Source organism: Bemisia tabaci, chromosome 10 (assembly GCF_918797505.1).
Source record: "Bemisia tabaci chromosome 10, PGI_BMITA_v3".
NCBI classification, from domain to species: domain Eukaryota; kingdom Metazoa; phylum Arthropoda; class Insecta; order Hemiptera; family Aleyrodidae; genus Bemisia; species Bemisia tabaci.
Window position 1 is genome coordinate 1,568,198 of NC_092802.1, and position 22,468 is coordinate 1,590,665.

A 22,468-nucleotide genomic window follows, 5' to 3' on the forward strand; every position below is an offset into this window, starting at 1 on the left:
AAAATGATAGGATCTGTTCACATGCTAAATTTCTACGTCCTATATTAACAGAGATTTCACCAAAAATATGAATAAAACCATGGTATGCACTACTGAGGAGGGTGATGTCATTTCCTGGGTTTTCTAATAGGGGATATCTCTTTAATATTAGGAGACGAAATTTGGCATTTGAACAGGATTGCATTTTGCAAAAAGGAATCATTAGCATTCAAATGTTGCGAGGATTCAGCAACTTACATTAATTGCACTAAAATTACTGAAATCATGCAACAAATTGAATTTACAAAGTTAATTTTCGTCTTAAATTTATGGTTGATTGGAAGTAAAGATAAAACTTGTTTCAATGATCAGTTTATATAAAGCAAGGTAAAAAAAAGTTACACAATCTTAGCGATATTAAAGTGCTCTTGGTTCCTTCTTGCATAAAGCGATCCAACAGATCTTGTTAATTTTTTCTGATCCATGGCTTAAATCATCAAAGCAAAATTTTTTGACTAGCGCAACTGACCCATTGCTTTGTTAAAACACAAAACCTGAACAAAAGTCCCCGTTAACTTTCTAGCAATCTTATATTCACTGATAAAGGACCAATAGAATTATTTTTCAGATTTGAGGTGAAACTGCTCCACCCTGGGAAAATAACTTTTTTAAAATTTTCCATGACTATGACATTTTTCTGAAATAAGATTTAATACTGAAAAAAGTGGAGTGAACTTTTGATCACAAATGGACTCCTTTTGCCCCAGTCATACGCTTAAATAAAAATTCGGCAGGGGTTTTTGGGGTGGTATGCTCACGGATGCCTCTGTATACCTGCGACTGCAAGAGAAATGGTTTAGCTATGATATTTTTTCAGATTTCAAGATTCAAAAATTTTCAAATTTTCAGCCTTCTCAGTCAGATTTACCGACTTTTCCCTGATTTTTCTGATTTCCTGACGATGTCCAGTGTCCAAGGTTTTCCAGCCCTGTAGACACGCGGAATTTTAGATGAAAGCAAGAAAATTTGCTTTCCAAATATTCAAATTTACATAGTTATTGGATGCAAGTCCGTTAAAAATAATTTAATGGCTCTCAAGGAGGCAAAGTTGACGTAAGCTAAAATTTTGATATTAAATTAAATTAAATGACAAGAAAAGTAAGAGCGAGTTGGGATGGATTGTCACAATGATTGGATATCTAACTTTTTCATAAAATTAAGTGTAATGATTTGAAATAAAATGATTTAAATTGAACATTTTTCAAGACTGATGAGCATTTTCCCACTTGCTACATGAATATCCGAAAAATTTCGGGTAAGGACCCTGATTAAAAGATGCTTTTGATTGAATTGTTCACATCAACATCATATTGATGCAAAACAAAATTGACATTCTTAATACTGATTACAAATTATTTTCTCATTCTGTTAACAGGAAGCATCTTACATTCCATACTCTCTTTGAGGTAGATCAGAATATTCTGGAGAGACAAAATAATGGCTCCTGACTCCTCTAACAAACAGATGTGAACAATGAAGAAACTTTGAGGAATTAAATGCTGTATGCTTCCGCGAAATTCATACTTGGGTGAGAAGAAATAAGCGAGTAATTTGATAAGGATTTAAGCGAGTCTTATTCATTGCAGAAGCATTTTTCAGTTGGCAGCTACTATATTTTCACCTGCAAAAATACAATTGAATTAATTTTACATTGAAATCACATTAAGAGGTTACACAGACTCGAGCAGAGTCCAAGCACTTTCAGACTGCAGACAGAAGATCCGCGATCTTGATTCTTGCATTTAATTTTCATGCTAAACTAACATCAGACAATCTTCTATCGCAATCTAAAAGTGCGAATATTTTTATGGTGCGGGACCCTACCAAGTTTTGAAACCATAATAATACAATGATAAAATCAAAGTTTGACGGAATTTTCTCCAGAATCCCTCAGATTCAAATCATTCCGTGGTAAGTAAGGCACATGTACCTACGCACAATTTTATTATTGAATAATTTAATATTACTTTGATACTGTATCCTGAATACCATTAGCACGTTCTCTCAGACTGTCCTATTGAGAGCATGTTAAATTGTTACCTGATAAAAATTACAGCCTTATTAACTTTAAGTCATTAACATTTGGAGTCCTAGCAAATGGAGCACACTTCGTTACAGCTTTGCAAAATGGAACACTACAGTCTACAACACAAAAAGTGGTGGTTTATACTGCCATGCTACGGAGAAACGCTGTATGAACCTTCAGGCGTTGCCAAATTTCCATTTATAAAAAACAAAATTACCGGGAAAATTGTGAATATTTTTTTTTCAAGTTTTTCAGGAAATTTTGTTCACGGTTCAATCTAAGATATCTTAAAATTTCAAGGCAAACTGTGCAAAACTTTCGTCACAAATACATACGTGTTTTATTCTAGGAAATTTGGCAACTCTCGAATGTTCATACAGCGTTCTTCCTTAGCACGGCAGTGCAGGTGGAGTAAGGTGAGCGCCTTGACCCATTATTTAAGGGTTGATTTGCTTTGGCTGAGCCCGGTCCTCAAAAAGTACCCATATATCTTTGTATCAACCCTTAGACAATACTCCAAACCAATCACTAACTCTGCCCCTCAGCTGCCATTTTTTGTGACACAAACTATCAGTAATGTTTGAGTGGACTCTCACACATTGCTGGAACCTGGAGATATTCTGTTTTGGTCACGTAATGAGAAATTTAAGCTTACAATCTCTCAAGAGACAGAAATTTATTTTGTTCCAAGAATAGGTAATTTGTGCGATAAAATTAGTTAAACTGCAGATTGAAAGTGTTCCTGATGAATGGACAAATTTTTGTGAGGATTTGAGGGGGAAATAAATATTATAATATGAAGAGAAGAATTAGACCTTTATGAGCTTGTGGGTAAATTATTGTGCAGAAATCTCTTCCTTTGGTTGACAATTCAAAAATTTTGTAAGATTCTGACACGGGTAAATGTATTTAGTGTGCTTACTTGCTTTTGGATTTTTTTAAGTAGTTTGAATTGGGATTTTCAAACTAGATTTGATACTTGTTAATTTTCCGGAGAATCCTCATTAAAAAGAAACCTGGACATGAGAAAATCTGGACAAATTTGGAAGGAGGCGAGAAAGAGGGGGGGGGGGAAGAGAAAGAATTCACGATAAAAGAAAAATATTTCAAGATCACCTCTTTCATAAAACTGTCATTTCTCCGTCAAGGACAATTTCAAAACTTGCTCTAACGTTTCCTCCTCCTTTCTTCGTAAGGACTCTTCTTCTGCGATTTGCCGAACGGAGAGTTCTATGGCTGCCGAGAGCTCGCTGATCTCTTCGATACCGTGGGGAGTCTGAGAGGTAAAGGAAGTAGGAGGGTGCTCCTTTAAGCTGGCTTGGATTGCTCTACAAAATTACCAAAACCATCAAATTAAACTACATTACACTACATTGGGACAGAATGATCAAAAGTCGACAGTTTCTGACGAAAAAGCCACAAGAAGATGTGCATGGTGGTGAGTTAAGCTTGGTTTTAGAATGATAATATTCATCCGATAAATGTAAAACGTGAATCAAATGCTACAGGAATCAATAAAATATTAATGGAGACAGGTAATCAGTGAAATTAAAAGGAATGGAGAATTTGCAGGTGTCTTAAATTTTGTGAATTTCATGTCTAAAATGAAACTGCTAGGAAAACTGAGTGCGAAGATATCCTTGGTTTCTAAATTGAACAATAATTGGAGAAAAGATGGCAAAATAACCTAATCGGCTAAAATAAACGTTTTTAAATGGAAAATGGCGCCAAATGATGTCACAAGGCAGCAAATTTTCACACTTTTAAATAAATTTTTCTCCAATTTCCCATATCAGAAAAAAATTATGAAAACACTACGAACTCAGCTCATTAGACACTCTCAGATGAAGCAATAAAATTTGTGAGTGCAAATTCTCCATTAATTATATTTCTTGTAAATAAAACATCTCAGAATAACTAAGAACGAAATTTGCCTTTTTCAGCCACTAGGAGGGAGTATGTCTTCAGATTTTTTTAAATATATTTTCTGATTTTGTTCCATGTGAATCGTTTTAATGATCAACTTGCAATAGGCCACTATACAAGGTCTTGAGTAAAAAAAAATGTCATATCTTCCTTCTTCAAAATCTCACATGAAAAACGATTCACACAACAGGAAGTTTGTAAATTGACTCCTGACGCCTGATTGTTGAAATTGGTAGACAAAGAAGACAAAAAGACAAAATAATATAAGGAGGGATCCTATGGGTAGAAGCGGGTGGTTGCAATTGACAAAGGAGGTAGATAATAGACTAACTAATGGCAGCCCACAAGGGACCCTTTAGTTATTCAATCATTTTCTTCTTTTGCCTATGAGAACCAGCCATTTCAACCAATAGGATTGCTCGATACTCCTTATATCTTCTTTGTCCATCGCTTTATCTATCAATTTCAATAATCAGCCCACTGAACGAGATATTAAGAAGTATTTGTAACGCAGAACCAATGGAGGTTAGAATATACAAATGACATCATTTGTATTTTTACCATTTAACCAATGTTGATTGTATACAGAAACGCATATCTTGTTTGGGAGTTGATTTCCAGACTACCTGTTGCATGACTCATTTACATCGTGAAATTCTGAAGAGGAAAAGTGTTGCGCAATGCTTTGAGTCATACCTTGTTTAGAGGAGTCTCAGTATTGTAAGATACAAGAGGAAACCATTACGGATTCCGATTCTTATCTTTTGGAGGAAAATTCTTACACAGTGAATAAGTAAGAATGCCATTTGCTACACAAAGGATAAGCGATTAAAAAGTGTTTTTTGTTTCAGAACGTCAAAAACTCTGCAGGGAAACCAAATAACCAAAAAAGCAAATTCGTCTTTCAGTGAGGCATCTTTTTAGTGACACGAGATACTTTCAACGATAATTTTCCGGATAAAATAGGGAATTTTCTCCCTCGTTTTAGAACTTTTACTTCGTGGAGTCTGAAGATTAACTTCCGTGTCCTGAAACTTTTCGACATGCCATTTCTACGAAAAATACACAAGATAATATTGAGCAGCTACTTCCATAGGAATAAAAAAATACATAATTAAGCACAACTTTTCGACATAACAATCACTTCAACAATTGGTAATAACAAAAGATCAAGATATAGCTATATTCCACTACATTTTGAAATAAGGAACTAATATTTCAGGCTCATCCATAAAAGCACCTATCTGCTTGTGGAATTTATTAGTGAATATCGATGGCCAAAAAGGAAAACCACGTACCTCCATTGCGATATATCAAAATTTTCTGCTCCTATTTTACTTTTTCAAAGATGAACAAGCAAACTTTATAGCTTGAAATCCACGCAGAATACTCTGCTACCAGTGAAAAAAAATCAAGAAAGTTTTCAAGAGATTATGTTGATAAGTTTTTAAAAGGAAAAATAAAGTATGACTGGAAGTCTGCAACATCCCAGACAGAGATACATGGTTTCAATCTTTGGCCATCGATGTTTTGTTTCTAAAATGAGCCAGACTTTGTGGTTACTTATTGCAAAACATAGTCCAAAGGTCTTAATTCTTCATTGTACTGGCCAGGATCCTATTTGCTACTTTTGCTAAAAATAGAAAAGAGGCAGGATAGATAAAATTATGAATTGAAAGCAAACTGTGAAGCTGAACAAGATAATTATACGAGCAGAGATAAATGAGAAAAATACAAATTTTGGAAAACAAATAAAGACTACCTACTATTAAATAAATGCACGAAAAACCCTTAGTTGCAAAACGATGGAATCAAAACTTAAGGAAAATATTACGTAACGGTCACAGAATAAGAAAGCATGGTTTTGATTCTTTTGAAGTAGAAAGCATTGGAGACTTTTGCAGTGTGGTGTGAACGATAGATTGGTTTCAATGCTCAGAGGTAAGGAAAGGTCAAATTTAATTACAGAGATAAATTTTGTTAGATTTTGAAAATTCCAATTTCCTGAGCAAGAAACTGAGTAAAATGAAACTACGGGACAAGAATATCACAAATATGAGCTTTAAAGGCAATTACGAGAAATAAATGTCTACAGAGTAGGGTAGCGAGGAATCTGTAGATACTTTGACTTGGACTTTGAAAGTTTGATACTATGATGAGTCCTGTTGATGTGAGAAAAAAATAGAGAAAAATTTGGATCAGAAAAGGCATACACTAGCACTAGGATGCAGAGATTTTGTCATGACTGGAGTCATTTTGAGCGACAACCAGAGGCAATATATTTTGGAGGCCCCGCCACTAACAATGTATGCAATGTGAAATTGGTGCCGGAAAATGCTAAAAATCAGCAGTAAACTCCATTTAAACCATTGAAATCATTGAATCTAGCAACCAGTTATAGCTACTTTTCTTTTGATGATAATTCATGAATTTCGGGATGAGCACATTGCTAGATAAGTTTTTTTAAATTGGGGTAAGGCGTGTTCAGACAGGTCGACGAGCCTTATCACAAATATGTAATTGTTTCCCCAAATTAGAGCTAGCGCTGATTGCAATGATCTTGTGAAGCTCTTTGAGCCGCTCTGTAGGCCGTAAGAATGCACCTCATTTCAATTAAACTAATCAATTGAACAACTCTTCAGTCATCAGACATCACTATTAAAAGCTGAGTGGTGACTTCCGAAAGTAACTTTCACACTACAGAGAAGATAGCAGTGCAGGGGCAGGGCCTCAAAATTATAATATCTCTGTGGGCAACAGAGACCATTTTTCTACAATATGTAATAACATGAGGTTAGATAGCGCGATAATGTTGTGGCCATTTCAAGGGGAAAACAATTTGCATTTTTCAAAATTTCAAAACTGAGTTATGAATCATTTCAAGCAGACTTTGAGAAATCTCATCTAACTCATGAGTCTAAAATTAATTTTCTTAAATTCCATCTGGTGAACTTATTCCGACTGAAGCACACCTACATTTGATTTTAGAATGACTCTCAATTTGCGACAGCTTGTTGTTTAATCCGATCAAATAGAATGAACTCACTTGACACGTTAGATATTTCGTCCTTCGGGTTGATTAATGATATTGATGGACAAAGTGGTAGACAGAGAAGACAAAAGGGACATGGAGGGATCCTCTTGGTGGAAGAGGGTGGTTGCAGTGGACAAAGGAGGTAGATAATAGACTAACTAATGGCAACCCACAAGAAACCCTTCAGTAAACCAATCACTTTCTCCCTAGTCGATAGGAGCCGCTAATTTCAACCTATAGGATTTTTCCATACTCTCTATGTCTTTTCTGTCTATAGCTTTGTCTGTCAATTTCAAAAATCTGTTTCCATGAGACAAGAGGTGATAAGAAAACTGGATGACGTACCCACCTCAAGTTTGCCAAGTACTCACTCAAAATATATGAGTGGTGAAAGATGTGATGGAACTCAATTTTTTTTAAAGTCCGTTATATACTACATCATGAGCAATGTTGTGAAAACTAGGCTATGTTTTCAGCATAGTGATTGATTATGGACGACCAAAAAAATGCCAGTCATGGAGAGATTAAAAAGTTTTTAAGGCGCAAAAAAAAAAAAAAAAAAAAAAAAAAAACCGCACAGAAAGAAAGAGTAATAGGGTAGTCTAAAACTAAAGAAAAATGAGAAACCGAAAAATACCTTTGCAATTCTCTTTCTTCATCATCAATGAGTAGCCGATTGGCTCGAATTTCATCTCTAAGGTATTCAGGCGTTGTTGGTCTTTGCACGTTCAGGGCTTCCCAAATATCCACCTGAAATAGATAAAGTAACAAACATTTAGGACTTGGAATTTTCTTTCCTACTACTTGATTACCCTAAAATTCACTAAAAGTAGAGTTTAAAAAAAGAAACGAAAAAAAAAACCGTCCAAGTGTGTTTTATCATTAGTTATAGATCAAAAAGGTTTGTGATTTTTTGTATTCCTAAGAGTAGGTCAGTATGTCTTAAGAAAATTCCTGCTTGAAATCACTAGGACTAAAACACAGAGACGACTAGAAACTTAACCAAACACATTGAATCTTAACCAAATTCAATTAAACAAACCTGATCATCGCTTCCTGCATCAAGTAAACTTTGTCTGATGGCAAACGGCAAAAGATCATCTTGATCATCAGTAACTTGTCTACGAGATTCAGCACCTAAAAAACAACGAAAATAAGTAAAACATCCGAAGATAAACGTGTTGACAGTGAGGCATTGGTTGATAACAGTCATTAATAATTTATTTCAATTATTAATATATTATTCAGGCTTATAATTATTATATTACTAAGGCCTAATAATATATTAATATTGATATATTATTCAGGCCTAAGTGTGATTTTTACTTTAAAGGGAGCAGATAGGTCAAAAAAGTTATTCATATTCTCTTTTGATTTATCCTGCAATTCATTCAGTTCCCAAAACTAATGCCTGATACAGACGATATAGCAGCAGAGGAGTTTGTGACAGGTTAATTTTATTTTTTTCCTAGTTTTTCCCTACAGATTTTCAGTGAGATGGGCTTTGGTCAGTTTTTTTCTAGAAAATATAGAAATAATGGTCCGATAAAAATGGCATTACTTAGAACTCAGCCTGTGTCGGACAGAACCGCCAATCCCAAGCCTGTCAAACTTATCAAAATTCCACTGTATTGACTTTTGCAAATCACAGCAGACGACATTATCCATTAAACTAAAGGCTTTGTCCATCCAGTTCCATCAATGATGCACACGCAGCCAGCAGTGAGCGAATTGATCAGATCAAGGTGGAAGAAACAAAGGGTAAAAGCAAAAGTTACGACAGAATCAAAAGATTGCTCTACAGTGAGACATGCACAGCTGATTTTTTTAGAAAATGAAAGCAAAGTCTTACCCATAACAGTGTAATTTGCCGGCGGGATAAAACATGAGTCGTCAACAACGCACATAGGTCTTTCTTCAGTGTCGATCATTGTGACTCCAGGCACAGGTTCATCCATTGCGAAAATATTACCAAACGTTATCCTAGCATTCAACACGTGGAACAGGGGAATCTCTGCAAAAGATAAAAGTTTTGTACGGAGGCAGGTATTTGAACTAAACCATAATTTAAACTTGCTCAAACTTTTTTTCAGTGGGTGATTTTGTATTATAGACCACTTCCTACTTTAAAAAATTCTTAAATACTCATAGATTTCTACTGTTGATAAAGAGAAGTGTCAACTGTCAGCATTTCATAAAATTTAGAGGTCCTACTTCATGGCAATGATGCAATGGATCCAAAAGCCTTCTTCAATGAAGAATCTTCGTTTTAGAAGGATGGTGCAAAATTTTTAAAATTTTACTCCTTTCAACTCAATCAGACCCTGTTCAAGGATTTCCTTGAGAACCGACTTTTTCTTACCTATTTTGACTGGAAAACCAGATGGTAACTGCATTTGTATGAAATCCTTGAGCTTTGCAAAGTGCGAGCTTGATATTGCCATAAGATCTACTATAGGAATAATTTGCTCTTGAAGACTAAGAGGATAATTTTCACACAGCCAAAGTGTTGCCTGAAAATAGACAGTATGAATTAGTTTATCTTTGTTCATAATTGACACTTGCTGAAAGCGATTCATCTTCATACGATGAAACTACAGAAATGTGAATCGCTGTTGCGATAATTAAAAACCGTGGCTCCTATTTTATTTTTTATTTAGAGACCATATCAAGATCATTGCTTCAAAACACAGAATATTTTTCATGTAGAGGAAAAAAATCATGAAAGTTTCCAAGAAATGACATTCAATAGTTTTCCATGGGGAAAATGAAGTATGACTGGAGATCTGCGACACCTAAAACAAAGATATGCATTTTTGCAGTTTCAGTATAAATAAAAAAAATGCTAATGTTTCCTGCAATGCCTTATCTGGTGTATGTATGTGCTGGCTAGAGCCTTCAAGACTGTTTCTGGGTAATAATGAATTTACTTGTCCGCCTCCTGCTGAAGAAATTAGCAGCCAAATTATTGAAACTAAATTGGCACAATAGGACAAGATGTAGCCCTAAACCAAGCAATATATTGCATTTTGATGTCTCATAGAGTGAATACATATAAACTTTCAATGACCAGCCTGCTGTACAGAGGAACTCATTACCCATAAATATTCTATTGAAGTTTTCTGCACCCATACTTCCATCATGTTTCCGACACTGTTGGAGCCTCTAGAAACGATCGCATGGATGGTAATAGGAAATATAGAGACATTCAAAGTTCAGCAAAATAAAAGTGATCAGGACCAAAATTTATACAGCTCTCCAAAAATGAAATAGAAAATTTTTCTAGGCATTCTCATTGGAGAAAAAGATAAGATATTGTTTAAACAGAAGTTTTACCGTGGTTGCCTTGTGGCTCATTTAATTGTGAAAATATTTACTGGCAGGAACTTGAAGTGAAAATGATACAAAGATTTACCTTGAATTTCTGAATTTTGGTGGTCATTTCTTTGGGTCGCCCGATATCTTTCCCGTCTAGATCAACGTTTTCATCAAAATATTCTTCAGGTTCTATGTGACACGGATTACCTTGATGTGAATACTCCTCCTGGAAAGAAAATAACTGATGAAGATGTTGCATGTGTGAGAACTTTGCGATTTGACTGTTGATTCTTATGTAAAAGTTAGAGAGGAACACGATGGTCCCACTGATTTTCTCTGAAATCAACTCCCAAGCTAAAAAAACGCTCTCAAAGTTGAGGCTGTAATGGAGGGGATACCCCACGCTATCCTGAGAGTCCACCTCTACATCAAGACAAACTCTCCATGCAAAGATAGGGAGCAAATACATTAGCAGGGTTGCCGTGTTTTCAGTTTTAGAGTCCTCAAATAAAGTGGCAGCCCTATCAATGTATTTGCTCCCTATCTTTGCATGGAGAGTTTGTCTTGATGTAGAGGTGGACTTTCAGGATAGCATAGGATATCCCCTCCATTACAGCCTCCACTTTGAGAGCTTTTTTTGAGCTTGGGAGTTGATTTTAGAAAGAATCAGTGGCACTATCGTGTTTCTTACGAACTTTTACAAAACAATCAATAGTCAAATCGCAAATTCCTCACACATGCAACATTTCAAGATATTTATTGCATCAAATAAAACATATAGAATGTTGTGATATGATTACAATGGCTTAAGAGTAAAACTATGGATAGTCACAAAAACATAAACTTAAAACAAGAGAGGAACAGAGGAAACCAGAGGTTATAAGCTAAGACTCAAATTAAAAAGTGTCACGGACGTTGACACACTTTAGAGCCTAATGGTTCTATCTCCAAAGCGGTGCGGAGGTCAATTTTTTTCTACATTTGATCAAAAGTTGTTTTATTATAAGGTCTAGCAAATGGATTTTTATGACCCGTTGATACTGTAAATAAATAAATAAATAAAAGTTGAAAATTCAAATTATGTAACTGGGCTACTACGCTTTTGATGGATAAAAAGATCTCAATTTTTTATTTGAACCAAAACCAGTTTTTTAAATTGTTCGTCTTTTTCCGCATCCAACGAGTGGTCCATTAAGCTGGGGAACCAAACGGTTCCGGAGTTATGATCGATTGAAGTTTCCGCTCAACGCGCGCCGACCGATTTTCGCGCGCAAAAAAGTCGGATTTGACTGTTATTAGATCAGATTGAATGTTCAAACTGAGCAAAATGCTTTATTAGGGACTCTTGAGGGTCGCTGAGTTCAGAAATTACCGATACTTCCAAAAAATTCACGTTTTTAAAATTGCAGCTTCGGACAGGACCACTGAGCGGCCGGTCGGCGCTCAGTGGGCCTCTAAAATAGCGCTGCGGAGCTGTAATTTTAAAAACGTAAATTATTTGGAAGTATCTGTAATTTCTGAACTCAGCGACCCTCAAGAGTCCCTAATAAAGCATTTTGCTCAGTTTGAACATTCAATCTGATCTAATAACAGTCAAATCCGACTTTTTTGCGCTTTCTATTACAGAAAAAATGAGGTGCAAAGATTGGTCATGCTTCAGGATATGGTTCTCAAACATCGAGTTTGAAATGAGATTTTCATCTGAATACATACATGAGGAGTGGGCGCTCTTTCTTCCGTTTCTGCGATTCCCAAAAATGACTGTAGTGGCGTTTTAGCACCTTTCATGCGCTGCTTGTCAGCATCGGAGAGATGTTCTGCCCTTGTTTTGGTAATAAGTTCAACATTGCTAGCACCGAACACTTTGCAATCGTGTCCATTTATTGTCTCTGTTTTATCCTGCCGCCAACTCCACATTCCGCTTTTATTCCTAAAATACAGAAAAATTGTGTTGCAAGTTACATATCGACGGTGAAACTACCAAACCACGTATCTCGGTTTGCGACGTCGCAGACTTCCTGCCATACTTTATTTTTTAAATGAAAAACTACTTAACGTCCAGTCTTGAAAATTTCTGTGATTTTTCCTCTTCGTGCAGAGAAAATTCAGTGAAAATTTCAAGGAATGATATTGATTTGGCCTACTTTAAAAAAAATAAAATGTGAGCGTAAATTTTTAAACACCGCAAACGAGATACGTGGTTTGGTAGTTTCACCGTCGATATGTAAGCCACTAAATCAGCACATTAAGGCATTCTGCAACTCCAAATCACCAGCGCCCATCGCCTTCGTGACAGTTTTCTATTACTAAATTCTAAGAATTTCAAGGACTTTTTCAGGAATTTTAATTTGCAAAATCCAAGTTTTTTAGGGATCTCTCGACAACTTTAAAAAAGGATCATGTGCAGAACACCGAGAAATTTCAAAAAGTACGAGAATATTTACATTGCTGAACTATTTCAAAATGCCTGTGGAATAACAAAAACAATAAGACCTTCACACCTTTCGAACTTGATTTCAAAGAGGCTCATTAGTTATTGGAAAGGTGTATTATAAACTTGAGATTCTTACCTTTCAAAACTAATTTTATCTGTATCTATATAAGTTGTTACAATAGGTGTTGTCAGTCTAGCACTAACAGTCTCTGGTGACGGCTGTAGAAGACTCAAATCAGCAGGTGCCACTGTCCTCATCTGCTCAACAAAGACTCGGTTTGTCTCATGATCAACTTCCATCAGAGTGGCGGATTCATCTGAGGTGACAGAAAAGAAGGAACAAAATGAGGGCATGATAAGATCAAAGCAATGAAAACTCACGCATGAGTAGGTCTGCCTCCTGTATGAATATAATACTGGTATTAAAAATTGAACAAGTTCTTAGGAGTTCACTTTGGGCTTAGGTCAATAGAAGACAATAATATTATGAAAAAGGAAAACAACCTGGAGTGACGCAGGTACCATGATTAAAAGAAAAAAGAAGAGTTGAATTTATCAGATCCAAAAATGTAGTTATTGATTGAGTAGTGGTAAGAAATGTGCTTCATTTCATCATTTACAACCATTCTTCAGATTATGTTTTTAGAAAATGTGTCTTCAGCAATGACAGACACCAAACCAGAATCTGAGTTTAATTCAGAGTAATGGTAAAGCACCTTTTTCACTGTTAAACGATTTGAAGCCTCACAGAGGTTAAAATTCCGATTTTCGAATTTAGAACAGTAAAGTAAGTGATTCAACGATTACAATTTTCAACTACTTGGATTACCGAAAGTCTGTTAGGTCTATTTCAAAATCATCTTTTTTACAGAGGAAAGATTAGTGTAACATCTGGCACGTTGTTGAAGTGTTGCACTTGAACTAAACCATTGGGATTCGGATCCAATATTAGCCCTTGATTAAAAGCTTACATTTTTATTTAATTAAAAGCATTATTCAACACAAATGTTTTATTTACTGTCTAAGGTTACCTATTTCTCTATTGTCAAATCTACGTAGCAATTTCATATCTTTATTATAGTCTACGTCATGAAAAAGGCAACTGAGGGGCAGAGTTGGTGACTGGCTTGGGGTACCATCTAAGGGTTGAAACGTAGGAGTATTGGCACATTCAAAGAACCCGCGCTCACAGAAGTCAATCAACCCTTAAACAATAAATATAGGTGCTCACCTGACTCTATCCCTCAACTGCCACTTTTAGTATTGTAGATCATAGCAGGGGTCAGGCTTGATACATAATAAAAAAATAAAGAATGATACTGAGAAAAAAATTATGCAATTTGAAAAAGAAGACAAATGTGGATAAAGATACAAAAAGCCTGTGTAAAAGCTGCAAATGGAAAATCTACTTATTTCTTGAGATATCATTTCATTGAGAAAATACGATGAAATCTATCTTGGTACGGTGAAAAAAAATAACACTAGGGAAAAAAGAGGGCTCAGGTTGAACATAAAATACACCACAGGATTTATATTTGAAAGGATTTGAATACCAATGTCTTAGTGTATCTTTTGACAGCATGTAACGCTCTCTTCGCTTGTTCTTCATTTATTCATAACTGAGTAAAATTAAGTTACTAGAAAATAACTTATGAAGCCTTTCTCTTTGATTCTTTAGAGGTGTACAGTGGTGAAATTACTAATGAAGTAATGCAAAAATTATTAGAAGGGTTCACAAAGATAACAATTTTAGTTGTATAGGAGCTTGACTGATTCTGCAAGTTAGGGAAGATTTAGACGAGTAAAGTTGATATGAGATGGAAAGAAAGAAACCAGTTTTGAAAGATGGAAATGACATTCAAATGAGTCTGCAATGATCTGGTTTAGGGACGAGGCTTAAAAATAACCAGCGAGGAAATAAACGCCTGTTGAAGATGGAAATTGAAAAATAAAGAATTCAGCTTTGATAATAATGTGCACTACAGATAATCCAGTACGCAATACAGTGATCTTCAAATTAAAATGCCGTTTACATTTGATTTTTTGATATCATCACCTGAGTCAGGCCTTCTATTTTCATTAAGTTGGAAAACGTAACTTCTGTCACATCGTAGAATGCCTGGAACTTGATTGCCTTTAGCTGAGAAAAATACGTCATCATGTATCCATCAATCACAATGAAGCAATTAGAAAAAATATGCCACTGTCATGGATTTGAGATGTTCTCTCTACATATTCAAATGCACTATTTGGGCCCTCCCTCTTCTAACCTGCTGCTCTATTCTTGAGCGCTGAGCCTTTTATTCTCCTATTACACTATATTTTTGATATCCCAGACAAGAGCGATGTGCAAGTTTTTTAAAAGCAAACATAGAATTTTTCAGATTATTTTTACTTAGTTTGACTTGGTGTGACTAAGCTGGTGATGATTATTTGAACATGGAGACTGTTACAGATAGTTCTTCAAAGTTTGATTACACTTTGAAAGAAATGATGTGCCAAATTTTTACTGTCCTGCTGAGTAAGGGAAAATTTGAGAATGTTAAAAATGTGGTAGTATGTTTTAGTGTGAAGATAGAAATTTGGCCCTTGCAATAAAATATAAAATTCACATAACTGTATTTTGTACTTATTATGCAATGAAATATATTCATGGGCTGAATTGAAGGGGGGAGGAGAGGGGGAGAGAAGGCGTCTGCCTGCCTTCCCTCAAAATGCTGGCACAGCCGACATGCCAAAACTTTTCTCTCAAATAGAAATTTGGCAGTTGCTACAAATCTAGCATCCTGTAGGGAGTCAGGATATCAAGGAATTGTTGATGTATTTTGTGTTTGTGCTCAACCTAGTTCTGTGCACATTCGATTTTTCTTGCAGACTTCCTCACAGTTCATCGGATAATCAATGTATTATTGTGAAGTACACGTGTGAAAAATTTGGCACACTTTGAATACATTGATATTTAAACTATATTAATAATCTGGGTACTGAACACTCCTGGAACCAATATTTCAGTGGTACCTTTTTGGGTTTTAACACTGCAGAAGAAAAATAATTGAAACTTACTTTGACCCTGAAAAATGAAACTCGTGTTGCCGCGTTGCCAGTTGTTCTGTTCAAATCCAAGGAGCGTTGTGTCGATTCTAACTTTTGAGCCTTGTTTGTAAACTCGATAGGTGTCGCTTGGGCACATGCGAGACACCAAAGGCACTGAAAATACCAAAAAAAGAATGAAAGTTCAACCATAGAGAGGAGTTGATACATTATTTATGGAGAAATACTTTTGACAATTAAATATATTGTTTCCGAAATTTTAGTACAGCTCAACTGGGAATATGTTCGGGCTAAGAGTGATTTAAGTAAGTACAAACTAAGAGCAATGGCAAACTAAAATCAGTACAGCACTACAAATCTCCGAATCCAACATGAAGTTCTCATTGATTCAAATGTTCAATAATGAGATGACGAGCACCCTGTAATGCGTCAGTTTATTTTGTGAGTTGATTCTAGTGTTGATTTTACAGAATTTTATGTCATGTCTTTGCTTCAACTATGCCCACGACTGGATGGATTCTATTTAATTTAATTATTTTACTCACAAATAAAAGAAATATTCATACATACATAAAGGTCCTTTTATAGCACTGCCGAGTGACGCAAAAACGCCGTAAACACTGAATTACATTTTTTGGAAACAACATATCACAGCAGAAAAACTTGTGTGCCTTGAGACAATGTTTTCACACAATTCTTTTGCAAATACTATCAAGAACTTAACTTGAAAATTTGAGGAGCATGCGTAAAACAGTTTTCACGTTATAAAGTGCTAAGTTCCAAAAAACGAGGGAAAATCTTGATGGATTTACAGCGTTCTTGCTGAGCACGGCAGAGCACTCCCCGGTGCTCTACGACACCTGAACTCCGCTGCCCTCTGTCGAATCACAACCCTTGGGGCATAGAGCACCGTAACATTTCTTCCTAACACCTTTAACAACAGAATGTTGTTGGTTTAAGTCTACGACCATGAATATTTCTGTTGTGGTGTTCGGGAATCTCTGCTCCTTTGCAGAATTTTTTGGCAGAAAAGAAAAATTCCAGCAGTTTTAAAGATTTGCTGTTGAGTAGTTTTCCATTTTAAAAATTAAGTATGACAGGAAATCTACGATGTCCCAAACCGCGATGAGTGGTTGCGGGCTTATGCTGTTGATGTGTATTCTACCTTCTCACAGATGAGCAAAATAGCAAAGAAAAACCTCTCTTCGGCGGTGAAAACCTAATTCTCGGCATCTTTGAAGGTGTTAAATTTTTGCTTACCCCAGCTCGTAAATTCCCATTTCATTTCTACATAGAAATCAGGAGCCTCTTTCAATTTTAGTAAGAGATCAGGAACCCCTCCAACACGACTTGTGAGGCGCTGATAATCTCTCCTTTCTAGGATTAGTTGCACCAGCTCAGGATCTCCTGTTGCGACTGCCTCTTGGACAACTGATCAAAAGAAATAAATGAAAATAAAGTATTAGTAATGCTGACATAAATGATAATTCCCCAGGAGGGTTTCTTAAAAATCACTTAATTTTTGAAAATTCAATAAATGAAAATAAAGTATTAGTAATGCTGACATAAATGATAATTCCCCAGGAGGGTTTCTTAAAAATCACTTAATTTTTGAAAATTCAATAAATGAAAATAAAGTATTAGTAATGCTGACATAAATGATAATTCCCCAGGAGGGTTTCTTAAAAATCACTTAATTTTTGAAAATTCAATAATCAAACAATTGAGACGATTTCTGCGAGGTTTGTTTGCATAACATACGGCCATTTTCAAGGGATGATATTCTTTGGTTTAGTCGTTGTACTTGTTTATATCAATAGGCACTTTCTAGAAATTACCATAAACAGGCAATCAAACTGTGAAATACATCAATGCCAGAACTAGAAAAAACTATATCTTGATTGGGATGTTTCAAAGAGAAATTGTATAAATAATTTTGCTCAAGAGAATAACAGCTGCTATTTTGGGATAAAATTCCCCAAAAATATTATTGGACAAACCGAGAGGAATCAGTGAAAAGTAAAATATGATGAGACAGCATTATTTTGCCAACTGAAATATGTGTTCTTCAGTATCGCTATTACACCAAATGTACCTCACAATAATTACTTTTTCCTCATTTTGTGGCTAATCGGATGAAAGTAAAAAGCAACGAAAAATGTCTTTCATTCTCATAATTGACGGGCTTGATCAGAGAGAGGGATTAGAACATCTCAGATCTTACTTTCAAATCTTGCTTTTCAGGACATATGAATGTCCACAGGGATTGAAATTAAATGTTGAGGAGGAGTTGTACCATTCCATTCTTCCAAAATTCATCTACGAAGATCGCAACTTTCCAAAAAAGAATTTATGATAAGGTACATTTGTGTGACATACAGGTACGTGCAATTCTTTAACATACCTCAGTCAGATTTGTAAGTCAGTAGTTTCACATGGGTGCGAAACTTGCCCGATACTGAGATTAGTAGATAAACACAAACCTTCTGTCAAAAGACAATATCAACAATTTTTATATTTCAATCATCAGTGTCAGAAAGTGGGCAAAGTCTGATAAGTAAGATTAATACAGTTCAACGTTTCTTCCAACTTTGTTGAATGACAATTTTTACTCTTTAGGTAATTCAAATAAGTGGGAAAAATCAACAGAGTTGGATGAAAAATTGAACCGTGTGAATTGGGCAGTGGATCAATTACCTGTCCAGCCCTCTTTATTTTCTGTTTTGATATCCGCACCATGGTCTACAAGCACTCGAGCAGATTCAAGATATCCTAAGGTAACAGCCAGCATTAGAGGTGTCCGACCTCTGGCATCAATTTTCTCAAGTTCCTCCTGAGAAAAGAGAAAAGACAAACAAAAATGACCAAAATATTAGTAAATGATTTGAAAATAAAATTTATGAACATCGCAACCCACTAATGAACATTTATAAAAAATGTTTAAGAACATTTTTAAAGGGAAAAGACATTATTTTTATTTTTAAGGAAGTGAAGGGTCAGCTATTTCATTAAATTAAGTTGCTTCTGGGTGGTTTCACGATAACTAGAATAGTTTTGTCGCCATACCAAACAACACATTTTTTGGTCATATTTTTAGTAGTAATGATAATCACTCGAATTTTTCTGCATTAATCTATGAAGGGTTACGTATTATAACGCTTTCTAATGATTTATTGCTCTACTTCTCAATTAATATTGTGTAAATTCCGAAAATGTTCTCTCTGTTACGCTGACTTTTTACCGCTTAAGAGACAACACATATTTTCTTTTGACAGATGAATCATCATCCAAAATGTCAAGCCATACTTTTCACCTATATTTCCTTGAAAATTTTGTACTTCTAAATTTATTAATCTGGTTTATTAGGTAGTTTTAAGTATTCATGTGTGTATCTATAAATATGCATATTTTTTTTTTTAAAAAAATGTTGAAAAAAATGTGGGTAAAAACAGAGATGTAGAAACTTTGAACAACTGTAGGTGGTCAAATTTTTTAGTTTAATTACTGAGGTTAAAAAAATATTTATAAACCAAGGGAGCTCATAGCTCTGGCAAGTTATGCAATGGGAGAAGAAGGAAAAGGAAAATTTACCCTATGCTTGTTTGGATGTCAAGCCATTTGAGAAACTGTGACAAGATAGATTTATAATTTTGAATTAATCTGGGAGTAAGAGGGGAAAAGTCAGAAATAAGCGCTGGAGCACCCGCCTACAGGTGTGAATCGGAGGAGTAATTGGCTTAAATGATGACAAGAGCATCAAAACAAATCCAGTAATTTTCATCCTGCAGACATACTGTCTCCAGCTCAAAGTGAATTAAGCGAGTCTCCCTTGTTAGGTAGTCTAATATGGACTGCTTTGATGGGCTTCACAAAATCACGCTCTTGTATGGCTTCCAATTCCCTCCTTTCTTCTGCCTCATAAAAGTAGTTCCTTTCAGAGTTGATATGAACTTCTGCATGTATTAAAAGCGACTCAAACTTAGTTGCCAAATAAATCTAATTTTTTTTTGTCGAGAATGATTCTTCAGACCCAAGCACGGGGGCTATCATCCTTTTTTTGGCCGAGGGGCCATCCACAAATTTTGTGATGCTCTAGGGGGAGGAGGGACGTCGAGGATTGCAGTAAGCAATTTTGTTTTTACGAGTTAAAGGATAGGGATCTGCGTTATAAAAAGTTACGAGGGAGGGGGGGAGGGTCAAAAATGCCAAAAAAATGCATTATGTAATTTATAAACAGCCACTGAAAAGTCAAAATCTAATAAATTTTTTTACTTAATCAGTGCAAAATATCACACACTGGTTCAACCACGGCTAAAACCTGGAACAGATCACCTTAAGTTTTTAAAGCTATCTCCACCTTAAGATGTGTCTAGGTATATTTTGACTCCATATTAAAATGTCCTAGGTGGCAAAATTTTCCTTACAACTGGACGGATAGCAGAATTAGAGTGCAGCAGGTGACAAAAAGATTTGATTTGAAAATTCACCTCAGATACTTTATTATTCGCAGTAAACTTTCTCTAAAATAAAAGTGGTTCAAAATTTTAAAAAAAGGTTTTTCTAAAGCAGTTTCAGGGAGACTGTTGTTAAGAAATAAGAGTGGGTAACTGGGATTAACACTATGTGAGGGAGATAAACTAGTCTAAAATTACCCTGAATTTTGGCTCACCAGCATTTTTCCGTAAGTTCCCGTCTGCCTATATACTCCTAGAAAAAATTGCATGGACGGAGAAAAGTAAAAAAAGAAGTGCACGGATTTGATTTGAAGTTCAATACAATGTCCACATAGATTTAATTACAGATAAGCCACACAGAAGTGACCACTGTCATCCTCAAATATTTAGATACATTCACTGGACAGCGTCTGAGTACGAAGGAAATTTTGCCTCGAAGTAAAGAGAGAGGACTAAATCAGGACTAATTAGCAATTGCTAATGTCAGTGTTACACAATAATTTATGCAAATTTGAGAGTAACAGAGTTCATTTCAGAAGTAGTAATTTGAACTACTTACACTACAGGCTTGGGTATTCATTCAAATAGAGGGAGAGGTCTCATTTCATAAAAATCTGTAGATTCTAACCTAAAAAAATGATACAATTAATTTCAATCACAGCAGAATGCTCAAGAGCTTTGTAAATTAGTATCCAGTAAAATCCATTAAGTACCTTATGGATTAACTAATTTTAAAACTACTATTGTCATGCAATAAGAATTAGAAATAAGTCTGAAATATTCTTACCACGGTGACACCTTTAGTGAGTAGTTTGTTCAGCTTCTCGTACTGGTTGTCCCATACAAGTAAATGAAGAGGATATTTTGCCTCAATTTCTTCAATGGTCATACGAGTTCTACTGCAGGCCATTATTGCAGGACAGAGAAGAGCCAAGCGGACAAACGCATAAATTCAAATCAGACAAGGGCTGATTTCGAGATTCGTCTACAGCAGCAGCATTTTTGATAAAGTGCCCGAGGTCTCATGAATAGTCTAAGAGGTTTTAACAGGCACTTTCAGAATCCAAATGTGTAGGTTGAATTGGTGCAAGAACTAATTGAGATCATCATATTTTAGCAGAGCACCAAACAGAAGAAGTTCCTATCGGAACATTAGGAATTCACGACACAAAATTACAAGCAATGGCACGAGTACAAGTTGCAGGTACAGGCAGGATTCGTAACTCAGGAATTTCTGGTGGGTTTAGTAGAACTTACAGTGATTTGGAATGGACAATTTCAAAGAAAAACAAAGACACCCATAAACAATAACAATCAAAAGCCACTGATAAGAGCTCAAAAAAAAATTGAGGTTACTGATTGAAACTTGACACGGTTGACGACATTGCGTTCCTTATCGTGATAGAGCTACACCGGCTCGGGCGAAAACTTTGTCTATGACGCGAAGTAGCATTGTGAAGCTTAAATTGATAATTAATTTGCTATTGATTCGTAAAGAGAAATGTAATGATAATAAAGTCGCACTAAAGGAAGGGAGTGTAATTGGTCACTGTAATTTGCACTTGCACCGCCTCGCCTTCTAATCCTCGGTTATGCATCACTTCACACACGATGAGGACTGACCGACATATCGGGTGCTGCTCTCTAGTGGAATGGGAGAACATTACAACTTGCTTACTCCATACACATACATCAAGTGTGGTATCACGCCAAATTGAAGGAAAATCTTGGATTTTCAGCTGTCTATTAAGTAAGTATTAATAGTCCAGGGCGCCTGGTAAGTCTACCTGGAATTTTGGGTACACAGCGATTTTTTTGGCCTACTTAATGTTTTTTGGGTCGCTGAATCCGAATCTGAAGTTTCCGCACGCATATCTGGTGAGCATTTTCCGCTATTTTAAAAAAATGGCCTAAAAAGGCCTTTTTTGTTTGCTGGTTTTTTTTTTACTATAGCGGCTACGGATGAGGAAAAGTCCCGGATTTAGCTAATGTTTTGAATAGCTGACATAATTTGGAAGAAAATGGTGTATACATATGTTAGGTTTGCTTGAATAATTGAGGAAGATACAGCATCGTGAACATCGCGCCTATTCACGTTTTCGCGGCGCACCCGTCAACGCGCGATCCGGCTCGCCGCGGTCAGCCAAGTTCCGAAGCGTTCTAAAGTTCCGAAATCCGAGGTTCCT

At 35.7% G+C, this 22,468-nt stretch overlaps 1 protein-coding gene across 3 annotated transcripts; it reads right to left on the reverse strand.

Moving 5' to 3' along the window:
- Nucleotides 1-98: 98 nt before the first annotated feature.
- Nucleotides 99-21,890, reverse strand: LOC109033325 (ankyrin repeat domain-containing protein 13B). 3 transcript variants are annotated; one of them, XM_072305588.1, is made up of 14 exons: nucleotides 21,070-21,884; nucleotides 18,526-18,661; nucleotides 17,089-17,259; nucleotides 15,841-15,984; nucleotides 14,834-14,917; nucleotides 12,914-13,094; nucleotides 12,057-12,273; nucleotides 10,441-10,569; nucleotides 9,388-9,538; nucleotides 8,878-9,039; nucleotides 8,068-8,162; nucleotides 7,663-7,775; nucleotides 3,182-3,393; nucleotides 99-1,660 (listed from the first exon to the last, which is right to left on the reverse strand). In XM_072305588.1, the coding sequence occupies exons 1-13, from the start codon at nucleotides 21,190-21,192 to the stop codon at nucleotides 3,198-3,200; spliced, it is 1,902 nt and encodes a 633-aa protein (XP_072161689.1). In that variant the 5' UTR covers nucleotides 21,193-21,884; the 3' UTR covers nucleotides 99-1,660; nucleotides 3,182-3,197. The 3 variants fall into 3 exon arrangements, with proteins under 3 accessions (XP_072161689.1, XP_018901453.2, XP_072161691.1); XM_019045908.2 differs by lacking the exon at nucleotides 14,834-14,917 and having other exon boundaries at nucleotides 21,070-21,883; XM_072305590.1 differs by lacking the exons at nucleotides 99-1,660; nucleotides 3,182-3,393 and adding an exon at nucleotides 6,018-6,153 and having other exon boundaries at nucleotides 21,070-21,890.
- Between the last annotated feature and the right edge of the window lie 578 nt (nucleotides 21,891-22,468).

Coding starts and splice junctions, on each gene's coding strand:
- LOC109033325 (XM_072305588.1), bottom strand. CDS start 21,192: ATGGCCTGCAGTAGAACTCGTATGACCATTGAAGAAATTGAGGCAAAA. Junction 18,662..21,069: donor TCACTAAAGGTGTCACCGTG/GTAAGAATATTT, acceptor CTCTTTTCTCAG/GAGGAACTTGAGAAAATTGA. Junction 12,274..12,913: donor GATAAAATTAGTTTTGAAAG/GTAAGAATCTCA, acceptor TCTGTATTTTAG/GAATAAAAGCGGAATGTGGA.